This window comes from Halichoeres trimaculatus, unplaced genomic scaffold (genome assembly GCF_033239565.1).
Source record: "Halichoeres trimaculatus isolate MK-OKI-2021-1 unplaced genomic scaffold, fHalTri1.1 fHalTri1_scaffold_17, whole genome shotgun sequence".
NCBI lineage: Eukaryota > Metazoa > Chordata > Actinopteri > Labriformes > Labridae > Halichoeres > Halichoeres trimaculatus.
Window position 1 is genome coordinate 29749489 of NW_027437195.1, and position 20457 is coordinate 29769945.

The window sequence follows — 20457 nt, forward strand, 5'->3', positions numbered from 1 at the left end:
ACTAGTTTGATGTGCTTCAAGGAAAGAAACCTTGTTTTAAACTGTAAAACATTTCACTGGAATATATTGGTAAAATACTGGCAGGAATACTGTGCATGTATTTTGATTATTTTACAGTGTAATACTGTATAGTGGATTACAGTAAATAAATGTGGATGTAAGACCCAGTTGTACAATGAGATGTTGCAAGGAGGGCACTAAATCAAATCATAAGTTGACATTTTTTTAAAACTAAATGTGCATCACCTATTTCGATAAAGCTTTTATTTAAAAAAAAAAAAAAAAAGAGTTTTTTTTTTTCTTTTTTTAAACTTAATTTCAAATTTAGGAAATAAATCCAAATTTTTGACATGTTTACAAAATTTCCATTTTTGATAAACTGCTGCAATTTTATTTCAAGTTGCATTTTTTTTTCTTTAAAAAAGGTTTTGTTTTTTTGCATTTTTTGAAATTGTACAATTATATAAAAATTTTGCAATATTTTTTCTTTCAAATATTTTGAAATATTTGCACATTATATATATATATATATATATATATATATATATATATATATATATATATATATATATATATATATATATATATATATTTTTTTTTTTTTTTTTAATAAATTTCTGCAAATTTTTTGTAAATTATTTAGTTGCATAATTTTTTAATTTTGCATAATAATGCAAAATTTGGGATTGTTTTCATTTAGATTTTTTTGGTATATTTTTCCTATTTCATTTTTTTAATTGCATTTTTTGACAATTTTGCTATTAATTTAATTATTTTTTCTAATTTTTGATATTTCCTTTTTTTAATTCACATTTTTATTTAGAAAAAAACTAAGACATCACATTTACAATTTGATAAACACAAAACACTTTTTGTTTGATAATTGTTCACTAGATTTTTACTATGTTTAGTATTTTATGAATTTTTTGAATCTCTTTTGTGCAGATAAAGTAGATTTTGTGGCTCCTGAATGGCTTTTATCCAGCTAAGCTGAGGAAAAATGGCTCTTGTGAAAGTAAAGGTTGCAGACGCCTGGTCTGTGCCATGTGGAGCACAGATAGCCAGTGCTCCCTGTTGTGTATCATCTCTGTGCACAGCAGGGTGTTTTATCCTCTGTTTTCTCCTCACTCATGGTTACAAAAAGCTGTCTCAAAAAAAAATAACTTTGCTGTAAATACTGGGAGCACGGTCGCCAGTATTTTCCACAGTGCCGTATTTAAACACAACAGCATTTTGTCGTTAAAACATCCTCGTAAATTAATAGCTATTTGTTACAGTGTTGTTAAAATCTGAAAGACAGAAACGCTGCACTAACTAATGTTTTCTTGTGTTTTATGAGAAACAAAATGTTCAGCTTGGCAAACTTTCCTGAGAGCTCCAGACAGCCGGAGAGGGAGACCCTGTTATGAGCCTTTATGATATTAATGTATGTGTTTTAGCGCAGATGGAGGCTGTTTGTATGAGGGAGCGCAGTAACTGTAAATATCTCTGATCATTTGTAAAGGTGTTTTAAATCTCCTGCTGAGTGTGATCACGTGTGCCGAGGGTGGGATCGCAAAACCTGTGAAAATATTCCTCTACAACTTTCTGAAGGTGTGATGTAATCATATACCATAAAACTGTAAAGTTACCATCTGTTACTGTGTGAACTCCTTTCACGTGCTGACTGTAAACACGCTTCTGCAGGAGTCTGATTGTTTGAGCATGCTCTGTCAGCTCTTCCTGCGTGACTGCACGCCTCTAACACGGAGCTGTCGGCCGCTTCAGGAAGATTTCTTTGCTGCTGGTTGCAGCAACAGTTAAAGTGGGCCATTAATCCTGGGTGTCCTGAGACAAACGGGGTGTGAGACATGTGGGAGGACAGCTGGGAGAGACGGACAGGGAGAGGACAGAGAGGGAGTTGGCCTCTAATTGGAAAGAGTCACTGAGATGTTGGTGAACAAACAGTGCTTTGGCTCGCTCGGGTCGATTATGGAGGGAGACAGACGGACGAACTGGACAAAGGACAGAGGACAGAGGACGGAGAGCAAGATGCAAAGGAGGATATACATCTAAACATTAAGTCTTGAAGCTCCTGTAAGTGACTTTAAGTTTATCTCAAGTTTGGCGCCCTCTGTGGGGCAGAGACACCTGTTTTCCCCCATTTCCTGCTAAATTAGCGTATAACTCTTAGCAGTGAGCTGCAGCCGCTCCACAAGTTAACTGAAAGTCACACTAATGAAGTGGCTGTTTTCTTTTGCGCAGAAAAAGTGTTGCCTGCAATCTGAAACAGAAACTTTTGAAAACAGTCCCCAGAGTGGATTTTTTCTGAAACGCACCTCCTCTACTTTAGCAGAGGGCTGACAGTTATATCCCCAACTACAGGCCTGGCATGCAAACTATATTTTTCGCATGTTAAAATGTTGTTGCGTAAATGGCACCTTAAATTACACAGAGTAATTTACAGGTTGTTGCATGTGTGGCGCCCCCTGGTGACGGACGTGGTAGCTTAAAACTGATATTATACATTTAAACTGAAAGTGTTACTACAAAAACTTAATAGAAGCACCAATTTCTACTGGTAAATTTCCTGACTTCCTGCATTGTGCAAGCTGTAAAATGTGACGCTGCCCCTAGAGGCAAGCTGGATGAATTGCACCACCTTTGGAAATGAGCAGCAATTGGATTAAATTTACAGATTTTGTGCATCCAGTGTGAATGAGCCACATCAAACACTTATGTTGAGTAATAAATCATAAATCAAAAGATTAAATTATCAATCCCAAATCGTTTGTTGGTGCAAAAATAATATTGATTAAAAAAAAGATGGTTGTCTAAGATAGCGTGGTGTTGATTGTCTTGGCCTTGCAACAAAAGTGCAAGGGTCTTCAACCTGTGGCTCTGGAGCCTAATGCAGCCCTTTGACTCCGTTGCAATATCATTGGAATAAAGAATTTTAATTTTTCAAACAAAGGGTATTGATGATTAAACACTGACACTAAAAATCTTGTGATAAAATTTTGTTGAACTTAATATGCACCACATCATTCCAATTTTTTGAGATTTTTGCAATTTTTTGAGAACTTTTTTTTCCAAATTTGGAAAAGATAAAATTTGTAAAAATTGTAAAATTTAAGATTTTTTTTTTCCAATTTCCGCATATTTTGAAGATAATTTAAATTTCATTTGGTGATTTTATTTTATTTTTTTCGAAAATTTAGCAAATACTTGAAACTACAATTTTATTTTTTTTCTATTTTTTGCAAAATTATGAAATTATGGCAAAAGAAGGTTTTTTTTTATTTTTTTAGCAAATTTTTGGATTTTTTTTTTTTTGCAATTTTTTCAAATTCAGGATATAGCAAAATATTATTTTTTTAAATGTTTGCAAATTTATCAAGAATAAAAAAAAATTAAGACATCACATGCAAAATTTCTTTTAACACAAAAAACTAATTTAGAAAATTATTCACCAGATTTTTACAATGTATAGAATCTGCAGACCCCTGCTTTAGTAGAATAGTGTCTCTAAATTTCTGGTTGCTGTTTAAAGTTGTCTTAAAATCCGAGTTACCACTGTGTCTCTTAACGACCGCGTCTGACGTCTGTTTTGGTTTCGTATGCTGCTCCAACACCTCGTCTCCTAATTTGGCCGAGCTGCTCCAAGGTGTCCCCAATTAGCCAAACGTCCTCCCAGCTCCTCACTGATGCTGATTATTCAAACAGAAGCTGAGTCGAGTTTCAAACTGTGTGATTTGTATTCAGGGTGAACACTGAGCCTCTCGCATTGACAAGCAAAGATAAAAACATCTCGAGCAAACACGAGTCTGGCGTCATGTAACGCAGCGGCCAATTAAAACGCAGCAGACAGACACACACTGACACACACACTGACACACTCTCCTGTGACACAGATACCTGCAGAATGAGCTTTTGCTTTTTATTTGGCTGTAACAGTGACTCTGACTCCATCTGTGTCGCTTCATTTCAGCCTCTGATTGGAGACCGCCTGCTGGTCCCGTTTGGTGCGTCACAGACCTCAGCGACGGCGAGGAGCTTTGCTTTGTTTGTTCATTATGCAAAAGACACAATTTCCCCCGAATCAGGGGAATCTTCCATCTCAGGGTTTCCATTTGTTCTTTCTACCCCTGATGAGAAGCGTGTTACTGAAAACGACACAGCGTTTTCAAACTGTGACTCAGCAACACGAAGCCTCAGTGGTCTCGTGGTGACGTAGTGAAATATTAAAGAAATCATCAGTTGTTTCAGGGACGAAAGTCTTCCTTTTTCTGCCTGAGTGAAAACAACTGACTGACTTTAAACAAATACTTTCAATTATTTTTTCTACACATGTATGTGACTCTTGCAATTTTACATATGTGAGTTTTTCACTCGTTTTCTGCTAAATTAAAGTCAGAGTTTGTAAAAAGTTGCAGGCATGTTGGAGTTTTTGTAATCCAAACTCTTCAGCATTTTCAGCAAAAAGGAAAGCCCCTTTCATCTGAATGGTTGGATGTGACATGTAATATAACAGCTGTCCGTCATGTCACAGGTAATACACAGTCATCCTTTTTTTTTTTCCAGACGCGGCGCTGTGACACATAAATTCAGAGTGAGAAAGATCTACCGGGACAGGAAGTTGTGACTGGAAACTACCTGAAAACACCCAGAGACTTTCAAAATAAAACAAACTGTGTCAAAATTAGTTTGTATTTATCTTGACGACGACAATTCAACGAAACGACCAGAGCCATGAAGACAGACAAGTGTATAGAATTCTAAACAAAGTAAAATGAAGTGAAAATAATCTAAACCAGAAGTTTTTTTGTGTTTATAAAATTGTACAGGTGATGTCTTCATTTTAAGTTTTGATAAGTTATTAATTTAAATTAAATGAAAACAAGAAAATTTTCATAAAATCATGATTTTCCAAAAAAAAAAGAAAAAAAATTAAACTCTGAAATTCAATAAATGAGCAAAAATTCAAAAAAATTTGTGGAAATTTCAAGAATTCTAACAATTAAATAAATTTGCAAAAAAAAAAAAGTTTATATATATATATATATATATATATATATATATATATATATATATATATATATATATATATATATATATATATGCTTCATCTTCAAAAAAAAAATTAGATTATCAATTTTGCAAAGTTTCTCCCAAAACAGAATTAAAATTTATTTGCAAAAAATTTTTAGAAAATAAAAAATGGAAATTTGCAAAAAAAAAAATTTTAAAAATTGATATTTTTTTTAACAGAAAAATGAAAAAAAAAAAAGGAATTAAAAAGTTTTCAAAAGTAAAAAAAAAGCAAAAATCGGAACAAAAAAATTAAAATTTCATAGACAGATGTGATGAATATTAAGTTCAACAAAACGTTAACATATTTTTTTTTTTCATTTCTTTAATCATTAAAACTCTCTTTAAGAAAAGAAAAAATATATTAAAATATTTTTTAAAAAATACATATATTTTTAAAGCTACACGGAGCTACTCTAAAGGAGTTAAAGAGTAGTGTGAGTTTTTTTTTTTTTTTTTTAATTGTGTATTGTGTATTTTTTTATTGATTCATATCCTGTTGTCACTTCCTACTGATGGTGGAGGGGATCAACAGAGCCTGGAGCCTGCAAGAGTCAGCTGAGGGAAGAGGTCTGCAGCCCGACCCCTCTCGATGGCAAAGACAAAAAGTTTTTCTGTCTTTGAACGTGGCAGGATTTTTGAGCTGAACAAGCAACATGTCTCTCTGAACGCGCCATCGCTTTAGAAGATCTGGAGGATTATGGGACGAAGAAGTCAAGACCTGAAAAGGATTCACCTGAGCTGAGCTCCAGGATCCTACAAGCTGTCTGTGAAGAAATGGGCCGATCCTCGCCACGACATCCGAGAGAGAAGAGCCTAAAGGACAACCAATATCTTTAGTTTCTCCTCCTCCCACGACTCAGTGTTACACACGACTCAGGAAGTAGACCCTGCATCCTGCCGGCCGTAGCTGTCCTCGCATCAAACGCTTCAGCTAATAACCACATCCACTTTTAACTCAACGCCTCCGAACTTGGCGTGTCAGAGCTTCACCAAAACCAAGCATGGAGCCGATCAGAGCCTCCAGGACGAGGCCGTCTGCCATTTTCCCTCAGGACGAAGCATCTGTGTGTCCAGCAGGGAGGATTCATCACGGGAGATTAACTCTGAACGGGAGGACGGGGGTCAGAGACGAGCTCGACCGGCTCATGACCCAGACGTGGACTTCGCTCTCTGTCCAACCTTCTGTAAAACCTCCGTCCTGACGGTGAGCAGGTTTCTCAGTCGTCCTGACGGTGAGCAGGTTTCTCAGTCGTCCTGACGGTGAGCTGGTTTTCTCAGTCAAACATCGTCTCTGCAGAAACTCGATGAATTAGCGCGGTTTGCTGTTCCCCTCTGACGTGCAGCATGCTGTTTTGATTGATAGAGGCGAGGTGAACGTATTGTCCACAGGCCCCGATCAATCAATCAGCCTGATCTGCTGAGGCTGACAGATCCTGACACCATTCTGCCTCATGACAGCCTGAACAATGGCCTGAGCGTTACTCAGAGCAGGTGAGGGTTTATTCCACCTCTGCCTCCTTCATAAGCTGCAGAAAGCTTTTCTAACACCAACCAGGGACAATGAAGGATGGAGAAACTGCTTCGGTTCTCAAAATGTCAAACTGAGGACAGGACGGGAGCTGGTGTTTCATTACTTTCTCCTGATAACCTCTGGAGCTTCTAGAAAAGTGAAAATCCTCCATCGACGACCTCTCATGAATCATCTTCAGTGACTCACTTTATCTGACGATGGTTAGTCACAAAGAAACTCGACCTTTTCTCACAGAGTACTCAGAAACCGGCATGAAAGACGGCTTTGATTCATTCTCCTGATTAAGACTACATTACCCACAACGCAACGCAACCTGAAACACTTACAGATAAGCTTAACTTACAGTTATCAGAGTCTTTTCAAGAGTTTCTTGTTCACACGTCCCTCGTATAAAGGTTTTCATCCTGTTTCCTGCTCCATCCACTGTCAGCTCTTCTTTAAATAAAGACTTAAAAACCATGAAAACAACTTGAAAACTAAACTAAACTCATTTCCGTTGCTAGGCGCTGCCCAAATAGCTGCCTGTTGCAGCAGCTCTCTCTTCTTTGTCCGTTTATTTCAATTTTTTTTGTCTCTTTTTCGTAATCTCTGTATTTGGAGTGGATCATTTGTTGGTTGTGGACACCAAACTGGTTTTGTCTTCAGTGATATTTTTACTGTTTTTTCTCCTGTGTTTGTCTGGAGATCCTACATGTAACCATGGCTGCATTGTTTACATGTGAACTCAGCTGTTAGCAGCCTGTAGCATGTCAATGCTAACTGGTGCAAGGCCGAATATTTCCCTACAAGGTGAGGAGAAGGAGGTGAGGACGACGTGCTGGTTCTCAGGTGTGAGCTAAGAAGTGACGACATGGACCTGTCCTTCCATCCATCGCTATTGGGAACGTAAGATCTATTCCAATAAGATAAGCTTTTTACACTTTCTGTACACTTTCTTACTTTTGTTTTCTTGATTGCTGCTGTGACTTTAATTTTGTTGGACTTGTTACAATGACAATAAAGTTCTATTCTTTTCTATTAATACTTTTCTGTAGTTAGTTAGATAAAAAAAACGAGAGTGACCACCAAGTGCCTCTGAATGTGCCTCAGACATCCTCACCACCACAGACTTTGGTCTTTTTAAATCTAAACTCAAACTCAGTTTTTAAAAATGGCTTTTAACCCTGACTAAGGCTTTTAGGTATCGTGCTCTTATTAGTTTTAAACTTGTTTTATCTCCTCCAAATGGCTTTTATGCACCCTTATGCACACCTTCCCTTGCATTTTTATGTATCTTTCCTTTTTTATGTATCGTTCCTAATATATTGTTTTATGTGGCTTTTATCTAAAGTGTTCTCATTTATTCTTTGACACTACTGTAAAGCACTTTGGGGGACTTTTGGGTTCTGTAAAGGGCTCTGTAAATAAACATTGATTGATTGATTGATTGTTTCTTTAGCATACAAACTGAAGGTGGCATTTATTTTATGAAATAAAATATCCTTTGTAATTGTTTTTTTTTATGTGTCTGAGTTTCATGTGTAGCTGTTGATAAACAATCCATCACCTTAAGTCAAACAAGTCATGTTTTTTTTTCTATTCAATTTCAATATTTTGTAAAAAAAATAAATAAATAAAAAAATTAGCAAAGATGGGAATATATATATATATATATATACACATATATATATATATTTATATATTCCCATCTTTGCTATTTTTTTTTGTTTTGTTTATATATATATATATATATATATATATATATATATATATATATATATATATATATATATATATAAGGAATAACTTCCAAAAACTGTATTTATTTATTTCACGAATCTTATGAGGCTTTGAACAATGGATGCCCTTTTTTAAATCAAGGAGACTTGATTAACAGTTTTTGTGGACGTACCGAAGCAGTTTCCCATTTTTGAGTCCCTCACTTTAAATAACTCCGGGCTCATGTTTACGGGGAAAGAGGAAGAAGTGCAGCACTCTGACAGGAAACTAAAGCTGATTATAAAGTGAGAACATGTCTTTATTAATGACTCAGGTTATTTATGGCGCAGACGGCCCTCCTGGTGAATTACAGCGCCACACTGAGAAGAAAGATTCATGCTGCAGGAAGACAAACATCAGCCAAACTTATTTTTCTCCAACCTGGCACCCTATAATTTGTAATGATGGCTCATAGCTGAGCCGGAGAGCTCCACTAAATGATTTATCAGCCATTAACTCAGCTGTAGTGTTTTAAATGGATTAATTTTTAAAGGGAGTCTTGTTAGAAAGTGGCACCACATCATTTCTCAGTCTGCAGCAACTCCACCGTAAAAACCATCGTTGGTGTTTCTCAGACGCCGAGATCAGAAATCTGCCCACACAGCCCGTCCACGCCCGTCCACGCCAAGACGACTATCAGTCACAGCCAGACAGAAGTGACACCGAGGGGCGTGTCACGTCGCTGCATTGTTTACCGCCACGCCGAGGCCGTTTGCTGAGCGACCGCCAGGAACAGACAATATGGAGGAGAGCCCAGGGAGGCTCTGGCTCGGCTCCGAAACCCAACTCCAGGGCAGGAGAGATCGGAGCGGGACAAAGCAGAAAAACACCACTGCTCCAAAATGAGATCTGGCTGTTTCCATCCCTCCTTTTCCTTCCTCCTTCCTCCTTTTTATGGCGGCTGAGTCTCAGACTTCACAGGGACAGGATCCTCTGGACGTCTGGCAAATTAAAAACTGGATTGAAGACGCTGCAACATGAGGAACGCTGTGGTGTCCTGCCAAGCACTTTAAGGGAAAATGTGAAAACACTCGAACACGACTAAAAATAAAACCTGGCAACCGGCCCTCAGTTTCTGGACTCTGGGTTCTTGTGTCATGTTCCTGCAGATTTCTGAGCCGTAACAGAAAATACGATGGGTTTATTTTTACAAGATCAGCTCAGTCCAACAACAGAAAAGTTGGTAATCATATAAAACAAAAAAACAAGCTTGTTTTCTACCCAAACCTGATGAATATCGTATCTGTGAATATCTGAGCTTTCTAGAAACGGTTCCCCCCGTCCCTCAATCAACACCGCACGCTGTCGAGTTCACCGAGCAGAAAACAGCCGATCCAAAGCCGTCCCAGATCAGCAGCTTCACACGCCTGAAAATGATTTGCATGATGAGACGAAGCCAGCGCTGCTCACGACTGTTGGAGCGAACGAAACGTGCTGAATAATGCACAGCTGCTTTGGCCCCGAGGCAGGAGGCTTCGAGGAACAAACAGGAGCGACAAATAATCTGTCAGCAGGTCAGACAGCAGCCGACCGAGAGGCCGAGCAGCCAGCGGGGAAAACCAAACACCTCCTGAACCGAGAGCAAACGGCTCGGTCCGTTTCTCCTCCAGTGGTCAGAGAAATCCTCAAAGTCAAATCTGGACCCTCAGATTTGTTGGCTCTGCCTAAACGTGAATAATTGATGCTCTGAAAGCAACTTTTTCCTGCAGGATACAGACATCAGTACATGAGCTCCTCAGGTCGACAGAGACATGATAAATACCTCTGTTATAGAAAAACAAACATCAACGAACACGACGCTTAAGATGCTTGAGGCATGGCTACAAGGCTGAAAGCTGCACAAACACAGTTAAAACTGAATCATGATCTGACATCAAAATCAATCAACTCTTTAAATTACACAAAAATCTTTCAAGAGTTTTAAAAAGAGTGACTTCTGCTTTCCCGTGCTTTAATCATGGTACAAAGTCACACTGCTCGACATATTTTCATATCTCTACAGATCCACGGTCTAGGGGTCCGAGTGTGAACAGATCTAAACACACAGTTCTGAAAATTCGCACCAAATAATTCTATTATATTTGCAAGATCACCACAAGACATTTGCTAGATCTTTCTAAGATGTTTTTCAGATCTTCCTCAGGTGTTTGCCAAATATTTGCAAAATCATCCCCAGGTAATTGCAAGATACTTGGCAGGTCTCTTGCAAATAGATGTAGATATTTGCCAGATCTTCCCAAATATTTGCCAGATCTTTCTGGGATACTTGCCAGAGCTTCCCCAGATTTAACCCAGATATTAACCAGATTTTTACCAGATGTTACCCACATATTAACCAGATTTTTACCAGATATTAACCAGATTTTCCCAAGATTTTTGCCGGATCGTCCCCAGATTTTTACCAGATCTCCCCCAGATTTTTACCAGATCTTCCCCAGATATACCCAAGATATTTTCCAGGCCTTCCCAAGATATTTGCCAGATCTACCCCAGATTTACCCAAGATATTTGTTAGAACTACCCAAGATATTTGCCAGATCTACCCAAGATATTTGCCAGCTCTACCCAAGATATTTGCCAGATCTTCCCCAGATATTTGCCAGATCTTCCCCAGATATTTGCCAGATCTTCCCAAGATATTTTCCAGGCCTTCCCAAGATATTTGCCAGATCTACCCCAGATCTACCCCAGATATTTGCCAGATCTACCCAAGATATTTGCCAGATCTTCCCCAGATATTTGCCAGATCTTCCCCAGATATTTGCTAGATCCTTGCCAGATATATTGTTCAGATCCCTGCCAGATAACTTCCACAGATTTTTACTAGATCCTTCCCAAGATATTTGCCACATTCTTGTCAGATATTTGCCAGATCTCTACCTGATATTTACCAGATATTTTCCAGATCTTTCTCAGACATTCCCATGGTATTTTTCAGATCCCCCCAGATATTGCCAGATCTTCCCAAGATATTTACCAAATCTTTCTAAGGTATTTGCCAGATGTTCCCCAAATATTTTCCAAATCTTCACCAAATCTCCTCCAGATATTTGTCAGACTTTTCCTATGCATTTTCCAGACTTACTGAAATGATGAGGCAATGGCGTAAGGATCTCTGGACCTCAAACACCGAGGTCCACCCATAGCTCCCTTCTTAAAGAGGCCTGTATGTAACTGGTCAATCAGAGTGAAGCGAGTTTCTCATTTTCCACACAAAAAGACAATCATCTTTACAAAGTTGGCGAGAGATTTAAACATAGAGCCACCTTCGCACCTCAACAGAAGGGAACCAAAAAGTGGGACAGAAACAAGTGTTTTCTGAAACGCCTGTGAGAGAAAAATATGAAGTCTTTTTATCAGTAAATCATGTAAAGATACTACGGGGGCACCAGAAGGACAAAATAAAAACTGAAAGTGGCACAATACCCCCTCTTTAAACATAAACTCCAACTATCCGACACATTCAACACTTAATATCAGAGTGGAGCAGCAGAGCCAGCTGTATATGAGACCCTATGAGTTTATCAGGTCACTCAGAGAGAAAAAGCTTCTGTCTGCTGTGTTCAGTAAAGTCCACAGTAAGAAAACCGATTGTTTTTACGTGGTCGGTCTGCAGCAGCAGTATGTGCCGGCGTGGGTGTGTGATCACGGTGTAGTGAGAGGAGTTGAGGAGTGCACTAACACAAAAAGCTAACTCCAACAAAATGCTGCAGACGCTGGAGAGAGGAGACAAAGAGAAGCTGCAGGAAGCAAGTTTTCATAAAACCAGAGAGGATGTGACCAATCAGAGACAAATTTAACCACGAGCAGCCTGAGCAGAGCCGACAGGAGAGACATGAACACCACTGATTGATTTAACTGTGGTTAACTTAACAAAGGTGTTACAGACGCCACATGAACAGGCTGTTATGTAAATTAGAGGGACCTGGACAATGACAGTATTCCCAACAAACAGAGGTCCGATGGCGTGCAGATCCTGTCTATATTCCGCGAAGGTCCAAGACCAGTTCTGGGCATCTACACAATTTTCAAATCAGGTCCACTATTTGGACATCTGACGCGTAGGCTGTAGAAAACATGGAGTTTTTATGGCTGGGTGTGTACGTGACTTCTGGTCTTTCTGCAGCCAGACTCATATGGTTTCTTGATGAACTGAAAGAACACTTCACCAGACCCCACTTGGACATCAATCTGCTGTTTGATGATTGAAAGCTGTTTTTTGGGGCGTCAAGTAAACAAGTGAGCCCACTAAGCAGAGACGTTGAAAGGACGCCCAACTTTGGTCTCCTAAAGGTGCAAACTGTTCCTCCAGACAACGTCTCTTTCTGTCATCTACTGAATGTTTATTTATGACGTCCCCCTCTACCAAAACAAAGTTTAAAAGGATGTCCTTTGTACGGCATTTTTGGACATCTAACTTTAAACATAAGTTTTGAGTTTTGTTTCCATTTCCTGATGTGTTTTCCTGTAGCTTCATTCGTCTCAGCAGCAGCTCTGAAGAGGAAATGTCTAACGCCTTCGTCTGTTTTTACAGTTACCACCTGCTGCCGATAAAATCAAATGAAGTTGAAGGAAAATGCTCAGGAACAGCCTGACACCTTCAGAAACTGGACTACAGTTAGACACAGGGACTAGACGCAGGATAAAAACAATAGAACTGATTAAAAGTCCTACAGTGGTATCAGCTGTAGCAACAGTAGCTCAGTTCATAGGGACTTGGCTTTGAAACCAGAGAGAGGCTGGTTCAAGTCCGAGCATGGAAAAAGGTTTTTTTTCTGTAGCTCTTATACAAAGGTACTGTTCAGTAGACGCTGAAGACATCACTTTGCGCAGTGGGCTGTCTCACCTTCAATGGTTCAGTCCAGGGTAAGATGGACACGTTTTTGCCACATTGTCAACAGGCAGAAGGGAAATATTATCTTTTACTTGGATAGAGCAGGAGAAAGATTTGGGAATTGCACACAGGAAAGAGGCTGTGACCTAGAACTGAAACTGAACACATGACTAGGTGCTCTTTAAGTACTCTTTAAATTACCGTAAATACTCTACTATTTGGGCAGGCCCAAAAAAATCTAAACAGTTTCTTAAAGAAGGAAAAACAGGCTTTATGGTGATATCCTGGGTATTATGGCAGTGAAGGGATGGGTACTGAATCAGGTACTTAAATAGGTACTGACTGAATTTGGTCAAAAGTACCGGGTACCAATACACAAAAAATCGAAAGGTACCATGTTTAGGTACCTAAACACGTCCTTGTGACTGTGAGGGAGTGGAAGATTAGGAGATTTCCCATGCTGAACATGAACACAGCATTTCAAGGTTATATACTGAAGAATAATTATGTTAGAGTGAAAAAAATAAGATGTTATTCTTAAACAAATTGATATTTTCACCACATAAACACAAAAAAAGTACCAAAAATTGGTGCCGTTGAGTACCGATACCATTTGCCAGGCACCAGACATTGGTACTGGATTGTTTCAGATGTGAATGGTACCCTTCCCTATGGTTGTGCATAGAAATCCATGTGCAGCAGCAACTAACCACAGGCAATTACTGACACAAGCTATTCTCATTACCGTAACTCTTCAACTATTTGAGCAAGAGAAAAAATTCAAACGTGACTTAAAGAAGAAAAGACAAGCTTTTCAGACATGATTTCTGACTCTCTTGAGGAGAACCTAAAAAAGTCCAGGTGGTCTGTTGGTTTAACCACAAAGCAATCATCACCCCCTCATGTACGGTTCAATCAAGACAGATTAATTTTTAGAGCTGTGGCTTTATCTGACCACATTTTTAATTAATCATACGTCTTTAGAAACAAATATCTGTTCAGTAAATTCCTCACATTAGGATGTTAGTTTGAGTAAATTTACACCTGTTACACGGTAAGATACCAACGCCAGGTTATTTCACCTCCTCACGGTTAACCACAGATTTCTTATTGCTCCCTCATTTACTCAGATGATTCCTCAGATTAACCGCAGGGGCTCAGTTTGCAATTAACCATGTCTGTCGCACGCTCTCGTCTGTTATTTTGCTCAGTTATCTGCAGCTTTCATCACGGGTGTGGAGCCCCCTGCTGTGCTGCTCCGTGTGCCGCGCCGTGTGCCGCCTCTGAATGCTGTAAAACTAAATTAACAACAACGCTTCTTTCATTTCTTCCACTGAGATACTTTACAAACCAAAATGAACAATACCAAAAAAATTAGTTGTATCAAACCTCTGCTTCCTGCCCCAAATCTCTCTGAGCTGATCCAGCACGGACCCCGGTTCAGGATCAAACGCGCAGCATCCAGATCCTCCATACATTAAAAAGCAGCGCGCAGAGAAACTTCCACACAGCACAAAGCTCTGCATCAAACATCGAGGCATCATAAAAACTCCACCGGCTGAATTTCCTGAGAGCAGCTCCCACAGTGGGTTTCTCGTTCCTGTGTACCTCATCCAAAGCAGCAGAGTGACATGAATAAAAATGAGCTCTGGATTATTTCACTCTCCAAACTGCATCAACAACAAACAGGTACGAAGGATCCGACAGAAGCTGAAAACCTGGTACTTACATCCCACCATCATCATGGCCACAGAGAAGATCTTCTCCCCGTCCGTGGTCGGAGCGATATTTCCAAAGCCGATGGTGGTCAGGCTGGTCATGGTGAAATACAGAGAGGTGATGTACAGAGAGTCCTTTCCAGGGCCGCCCTCCCATTGGCCCGAGCCGCTGGCGTTGTAGCGGTACGGTGATCCGATGCTGATGGCGAGCTGATAGAGCCAGCTGTCCATCTTGATGGTGTTGGTCGCCTCGTCGATGACCTCGTAGTCCCCAATGCTGTACCTGCAGGAGACAAAACCTGAATTTTAGACCTGAGGGGAATTTCTGCTTTTTCCATTTTGTTTTCAAAATGGTTATGAAGAAAAATAGCTGGATGTTCAGAATGAGTGTGTGCAGAGTTTAAAAAATTCACAAATTTATACGTTGTAGAAATCCATGAATCTGTCTGTAAACTGATCAAAACACTGTTTCTAAAAACAAAACAAAAAAAAAAAAACAATATGGGCTCATCACAAGATCTTCACAAAATCTTCATAAGATATCCTCAAGTCATCACAAGATCACCATAGGAGGTTGTCAAGAGATCTTCACAAGATCGTCACAAGATCCCTGGGAGATTTTCACAAGATATTCTCAAGTCATCAAAGGTTTACCATGAGATGTTCAGTAGATTGCCACAAGATCTTTGCAAGATCATCAGTAGATCATAAGATCTTAAAAAGGTGGTCACAAGATTGTCACAAGATATTTGCAAGATCTTCACAAGATCTTTATGAGACCTTTATGAGATCTTGACAAAATCTTCACAAGTTATTCTCAAGTCATCTAAAGATTACCATGAGATCCTCAGAATATCGTTGCAAGATTGTCACTATATCATCGTAAGATTGTCACAAGATCGTCCTGACATCTTGATGAAATCTTCACAAGAACGTCACAAAATCTTCACAAGATATTCTCAAGTCATCACAAGATAACCATGTTATCTTCAGTAGACTGCCATAAGATCCTCCCAAGATCATCACAAGATCAGTTGAGATTGTCACAAAGTCGTCACAAGATCTTGACAAGATCTTTAAAAAATCATTACGAGAACTTGACGAGATCTTCACAAGATCGTCACACGATCATCTTAAGATTTTTATAGACAGAGATCTACACAAGATATTCCCAAGTCATCAAAAGATAACTGAGATCTTCAGTAGATTGTTGCATGATCGTCACTAGATCATCATGAGATTGTCACAAGATCGTCATGAGACTTTTACAAGATCTTCACAAGATATTCTTAAGTCATCTAAAGATTACCATGAGTTACTCAGGATACTGTTGCAAGATCGTTACTAGATCATCATGAGACCTTCACAAGACCATCAAGAGATCTTCACAAGATCTTCACAAGAACGTTGCAAAATCTCAACGAAATATTCTCAAGTCGTCACAAAACCATCATATTATCTTCAGTAGTTGCCACGAGATCTTTACAAGATCATCACAAGATTGTCAAGAGATAGCCATGACATCCTTGGGAGTCATAACAAGATTGTCCAAAGAACTTCACAAGATTGTCATGACATCTTTAAGAGTCATAACAAGATCATCACAAGATCTTCACAAAATCTTTCCAAGAACATCTTGAAATGACTTATCACCAAGTCGCTACATGATCATCATGAGATCTTTGGGAGATTGTCCCAAGAACAAACAAGAACTAGATCCTTAGGAGTCATACAAGATCCTTATGAAGTTGTCACAGGAAGTCAAAACAAGATCTTTAAGAGATATTTATGAGATGTTCTTAAGATACTTGTTGAAATGATAAGGTCATTAAATAAGAAGAGGTGGGCCTCAAACACCAAGGTCTGCCTATAGCTCTGCCTCCAGACAAGCCTCAAAAAGTCTAGCTAATCAAAGAGAAGGGGGTTCATCTTAAAGAGACAGCAGCTTCAACTAAACAGCTCAGAAATGAGTCATTTCATTTCAAGCTCCTGTCAGAAATGTCCAACACAGGCTTTAGTTTGAAAGCAGACCCCGACCACTGGGTGTGACATGTAAATGAACCCAGAAGACAATCCAGGCAGCAATTAAGTTGCCACAAAAAAATTAATTTGCAAAACAAATGATCAGTCATCTGTTTTTCCCCCATTAGCAGGTTTAAGATTTCTTAATCCTTTTATCATTAATGCACAACATAAAGTTGGAGTTTTGCATTAAAAATATGTGACGGGCTGCTGGAGCCCACTTTAAATCTGGTTATTAAAGCATTAATCATTCATGCAGGAGCGGTCTGAGGAGCATAAACAACATTAGGGTTCCACTTCGCTCTGTCACAGCTTGTTTAGTTATTAGGGTAATTAATTCAACAGGTTTATCTTAATGTGAATTCTTAATGCAGCTTTGTGGGATGAAATTAGCTCCTCTGTTTGGTGATATATGAGAAGTTAAACTGACCGTAGACTCAAAACAGGAAACCAAGAAACCAGGAGGAGGGTTTCTTTTTATGTCAGTGAGTATTTAGGATAAAAAATGAAGCAAAAGATGATTATTTCTGTGCTCAGGCAGCTGGAATGATTTGCTGGTGGGTATGTATTAATCAGTAAATCACTTGATGTTGTGAGAGTGGATAAAAATGTGAAGCAGGAGCAGCAGATGCTCCGTAACGCACAGATGGGGAGGGCAGCATTTAGCCCACAGAACCAATTAGGACCAGTTAGGAAAACAACTTCATTCACAGCAGCCAGCAGGAGCCTCCAAACCGCGCAGAAGTTTCCAGAAAGTGAGAGTTTACCAGATGCAGGCGAGCCAGTGAGCCACCAGTCCGAACACGCAGACCAGCAGGACCAGAACAGCTGCTCCGTACTCCAGGTAGTGGTCCAGTTTCCGGGCGACTCGGCCCAGACGCAGCAGGCGGACCACCTTCAGGGAGCTGAACAGACTGCTGATGCCCTGAGGGGAGGACAGAGGAGGGGGAAATGAGGGGTGAAGGACAGAGGGAGGGGGTGTATAGAAGTGAAGAGAGAAGAAGAGAAAGAGATTTGGTTTCTGAAGAAGTGCTGATGTCTTTATGTCCTCAGGTTTGTAAACAAAAACTAGTCTTCCCAAGCAAGACATTGAAATTTTCTTAATATTTCCTTTAAAACAATGAAAATAACTATGAACAAAACACTTTATTGAAGTCTTGGATCAAAGGTGAGTGAAGTGTTTTCATTTTTACAAGCTCTAAACAAACAAACTGTTGCTCATTGGTGCAGAGCAGCCCCAAGCTGAAACATGACACCAGGAAGATAGAAGGCAATTTTCAAAGAATTCTTTAAATTGAAATACAGGACATATGTCAATGATTCATGGCTTATTTAAAGCAGCAAAGAGTGTAGAATTATTTGTTTTTTACAGAATTGAGCTATAGTCAAGGGTTGATTTTCTGCAAATTTTCAAAGAGGACGAGTGAATAAACATAATGTTTAAGGCAGTCTCACAAAAATCATCGTTCTTTCCCGCCGTTTTTCGGAATGTTGCTGACGTCACGTGTGATACATTCGGGGACCGTCGGAAATTTTAGAATCTGACGATACCGCCACTTTTTACAGCTTTTGAATGAAACATATGGTTTGTAAATGCCAGACATTTGAAAATAAGTGTTTTTGAACCCTCCTGCGGTTTGGGATCCTAATGGTTTTACTGTCCCCTTGTGAGTGAAATGTTTAGAAACAACTCATCATATAGGCCAGAATGTTGATCTAATCTGTGTGAAAATATGACATTTTTGTAGGAAATTTTGTCAGGAATCCATTCATGTCATTTTTAAAGCTGTACAACTTTTCCTTTTTTGTCTAGAAGCCCAAATGCGGGAGCCTGCACGAGGTGGAGGCTCCAAACCTATTGATTCTAATGGAGGGAGGGCTTTTGTGGGGTTCACCGACTTTAAGGGCTCACCGAAAGAAAACAGGGTCCAAAATAACAACTTCCATAATAAGTTTTGTAAAGCAGGGTCTAATCTGTCATCTCAGCAATTTTCAAGCTGATACCACTTATGGTTTCAGAGAAGATCATTTTTGCAGAAAGGTTAAAAATGTGACGTAATCTTATTTTGAAAGGCAAATTGCCGGCTTCCTGTGTGAGATAGGGCTGTGGTGCCCCTTCCTTTTTTCTGCGTCTCAATCAGACGAACATTTTGACGTTTGTTTCATCTCTCTACAACATTCCTACTGGCCGCTAGGGCTGTTTAAGTGTGCCTAGGTGGCGCTAGAGAGCAAATAATGGGATGTTGGGGGTCAAGTTTGGTATCATATCGGATTTTTTGGCAATCGCAGTATTGTTTTCCTTTGGGCGAGGACCCTAATAACTTGGCCATCAAAACAAAGCACATCACAGAAACATCTTTATTTGGATCTGAACGGTTAACTTACCAATATTAAAGGGTCCGAGTCAAAATGACCCACAACATCATTTTTGTAAACAGACTGCACAGACATTTCACTACACACTAAAGTGTCCAGATTTTACACACAAGTTCATGACCCTACATGAGGAAAAGTCACAACATTTCATGAAGAAAAAGAAAGGATAAGTGGTACTTTGGTCAACATGAAAACAGAAATTGACCCTTAACGTAATATCAGGGTTAAGTTAAAGGTGGATCGTCTCCGTCACACATCATCCAGCTTCCCTGGGTTTTATAATCCTCCTCTTAACCACAAACCTCCTCAAAGAGCTGAGAAAGAAGCTCAAACTATATAAAAGTGATTGTTTTCCTCCACAGGAGCCGCCGCAGCACCCCGAGGCGTCGGCACGCTCTCCACAATCCGTTTTAACACAATTAAGAAAGCCGAGCGCTCAGAGCAGCAGAGGTCTAACACCACCGAGTCCGGAGCTCAATATTTACAAACATTTAAAGAATATCTGGCTCTCTCAGGAGCGCGGGGAGGGAGAAGGAGTCGATGAACGCCTGCAGGGTTATCTAATGATGTAGGCTCTGCTGTTATGTAATAAAACAGGAGACTGCTGAGGCCGAGGCGTGGTGCTCGCTCTGCAGCTTCCTTCAAGCTCCTCAGCCTCAGCTCGGCTTTCACCTCCGTCCTGACGTTCACTCACAGCCTCCATTACTCCGTCTTCAGCTGAAACCCAGCTCCACACGGCGCTATTTCCTGTTCTGACCTCCTCTGACCCCCGGTAACAGACCTGAGAGTTTCTTTTCTGCCACAGGTTGAGAGAAATCTTCACTCTCTGGTTCAGGCTGGATTCAACCTTCACTGATATTGATTAGTTTCTGTTGCTGCAATATGACCACAGCCAGGTTTTTTCTCAGCAGCACTCCTGATAGTTATCACTGGAGGAAATGAGGATCAGGAAGCAAACTTTAAATTAAGAAAGAAGCCGTCACCAACTTTAATAATAATAAAACCACAAGTCATTCTGAATCATAAAATTTCAGTTGACTGTGACAGATCATTCATGAGTGATTGGACATATAAGCTAACGTTACAGTATTCAGAAGCTACATGATATAGCTTCTGAATACCTGAATATAAGCTCAACATTAGCT

At 39.6% G+C, this 20457-nt stretch overlaps 1 protein-coding gene across 2 annotated transcripts in view; it reads right to left on the minus strand.

The window, feature by feature from the left end:
- kcnh5b (potassium voltage-gated channel, subfamily H (eag-related), member 5b) overlaps positions 1–20457 on the minus strand; it is a 167061-nt gene that overhangs the window by 95949 nt on the left and 50655 nt on the right. For both annotated transcript variants that reach the window (XM_074692016.1, XM_074692017.1), the window contains exons 7-8: positions 17704–17861; positions 14926–15197 (exon numbers count right to left, since the gene is read on the minus strand). In XM_074692016.1, coding sequence (XP_074548117.1) covers positions 14926–15197; positions 17704–17861 — 430 coding nt within the window. The remainder of the gene's footprint in view (positions 1–14925; positions 15198–17703; positions 17862–20457) is intronic.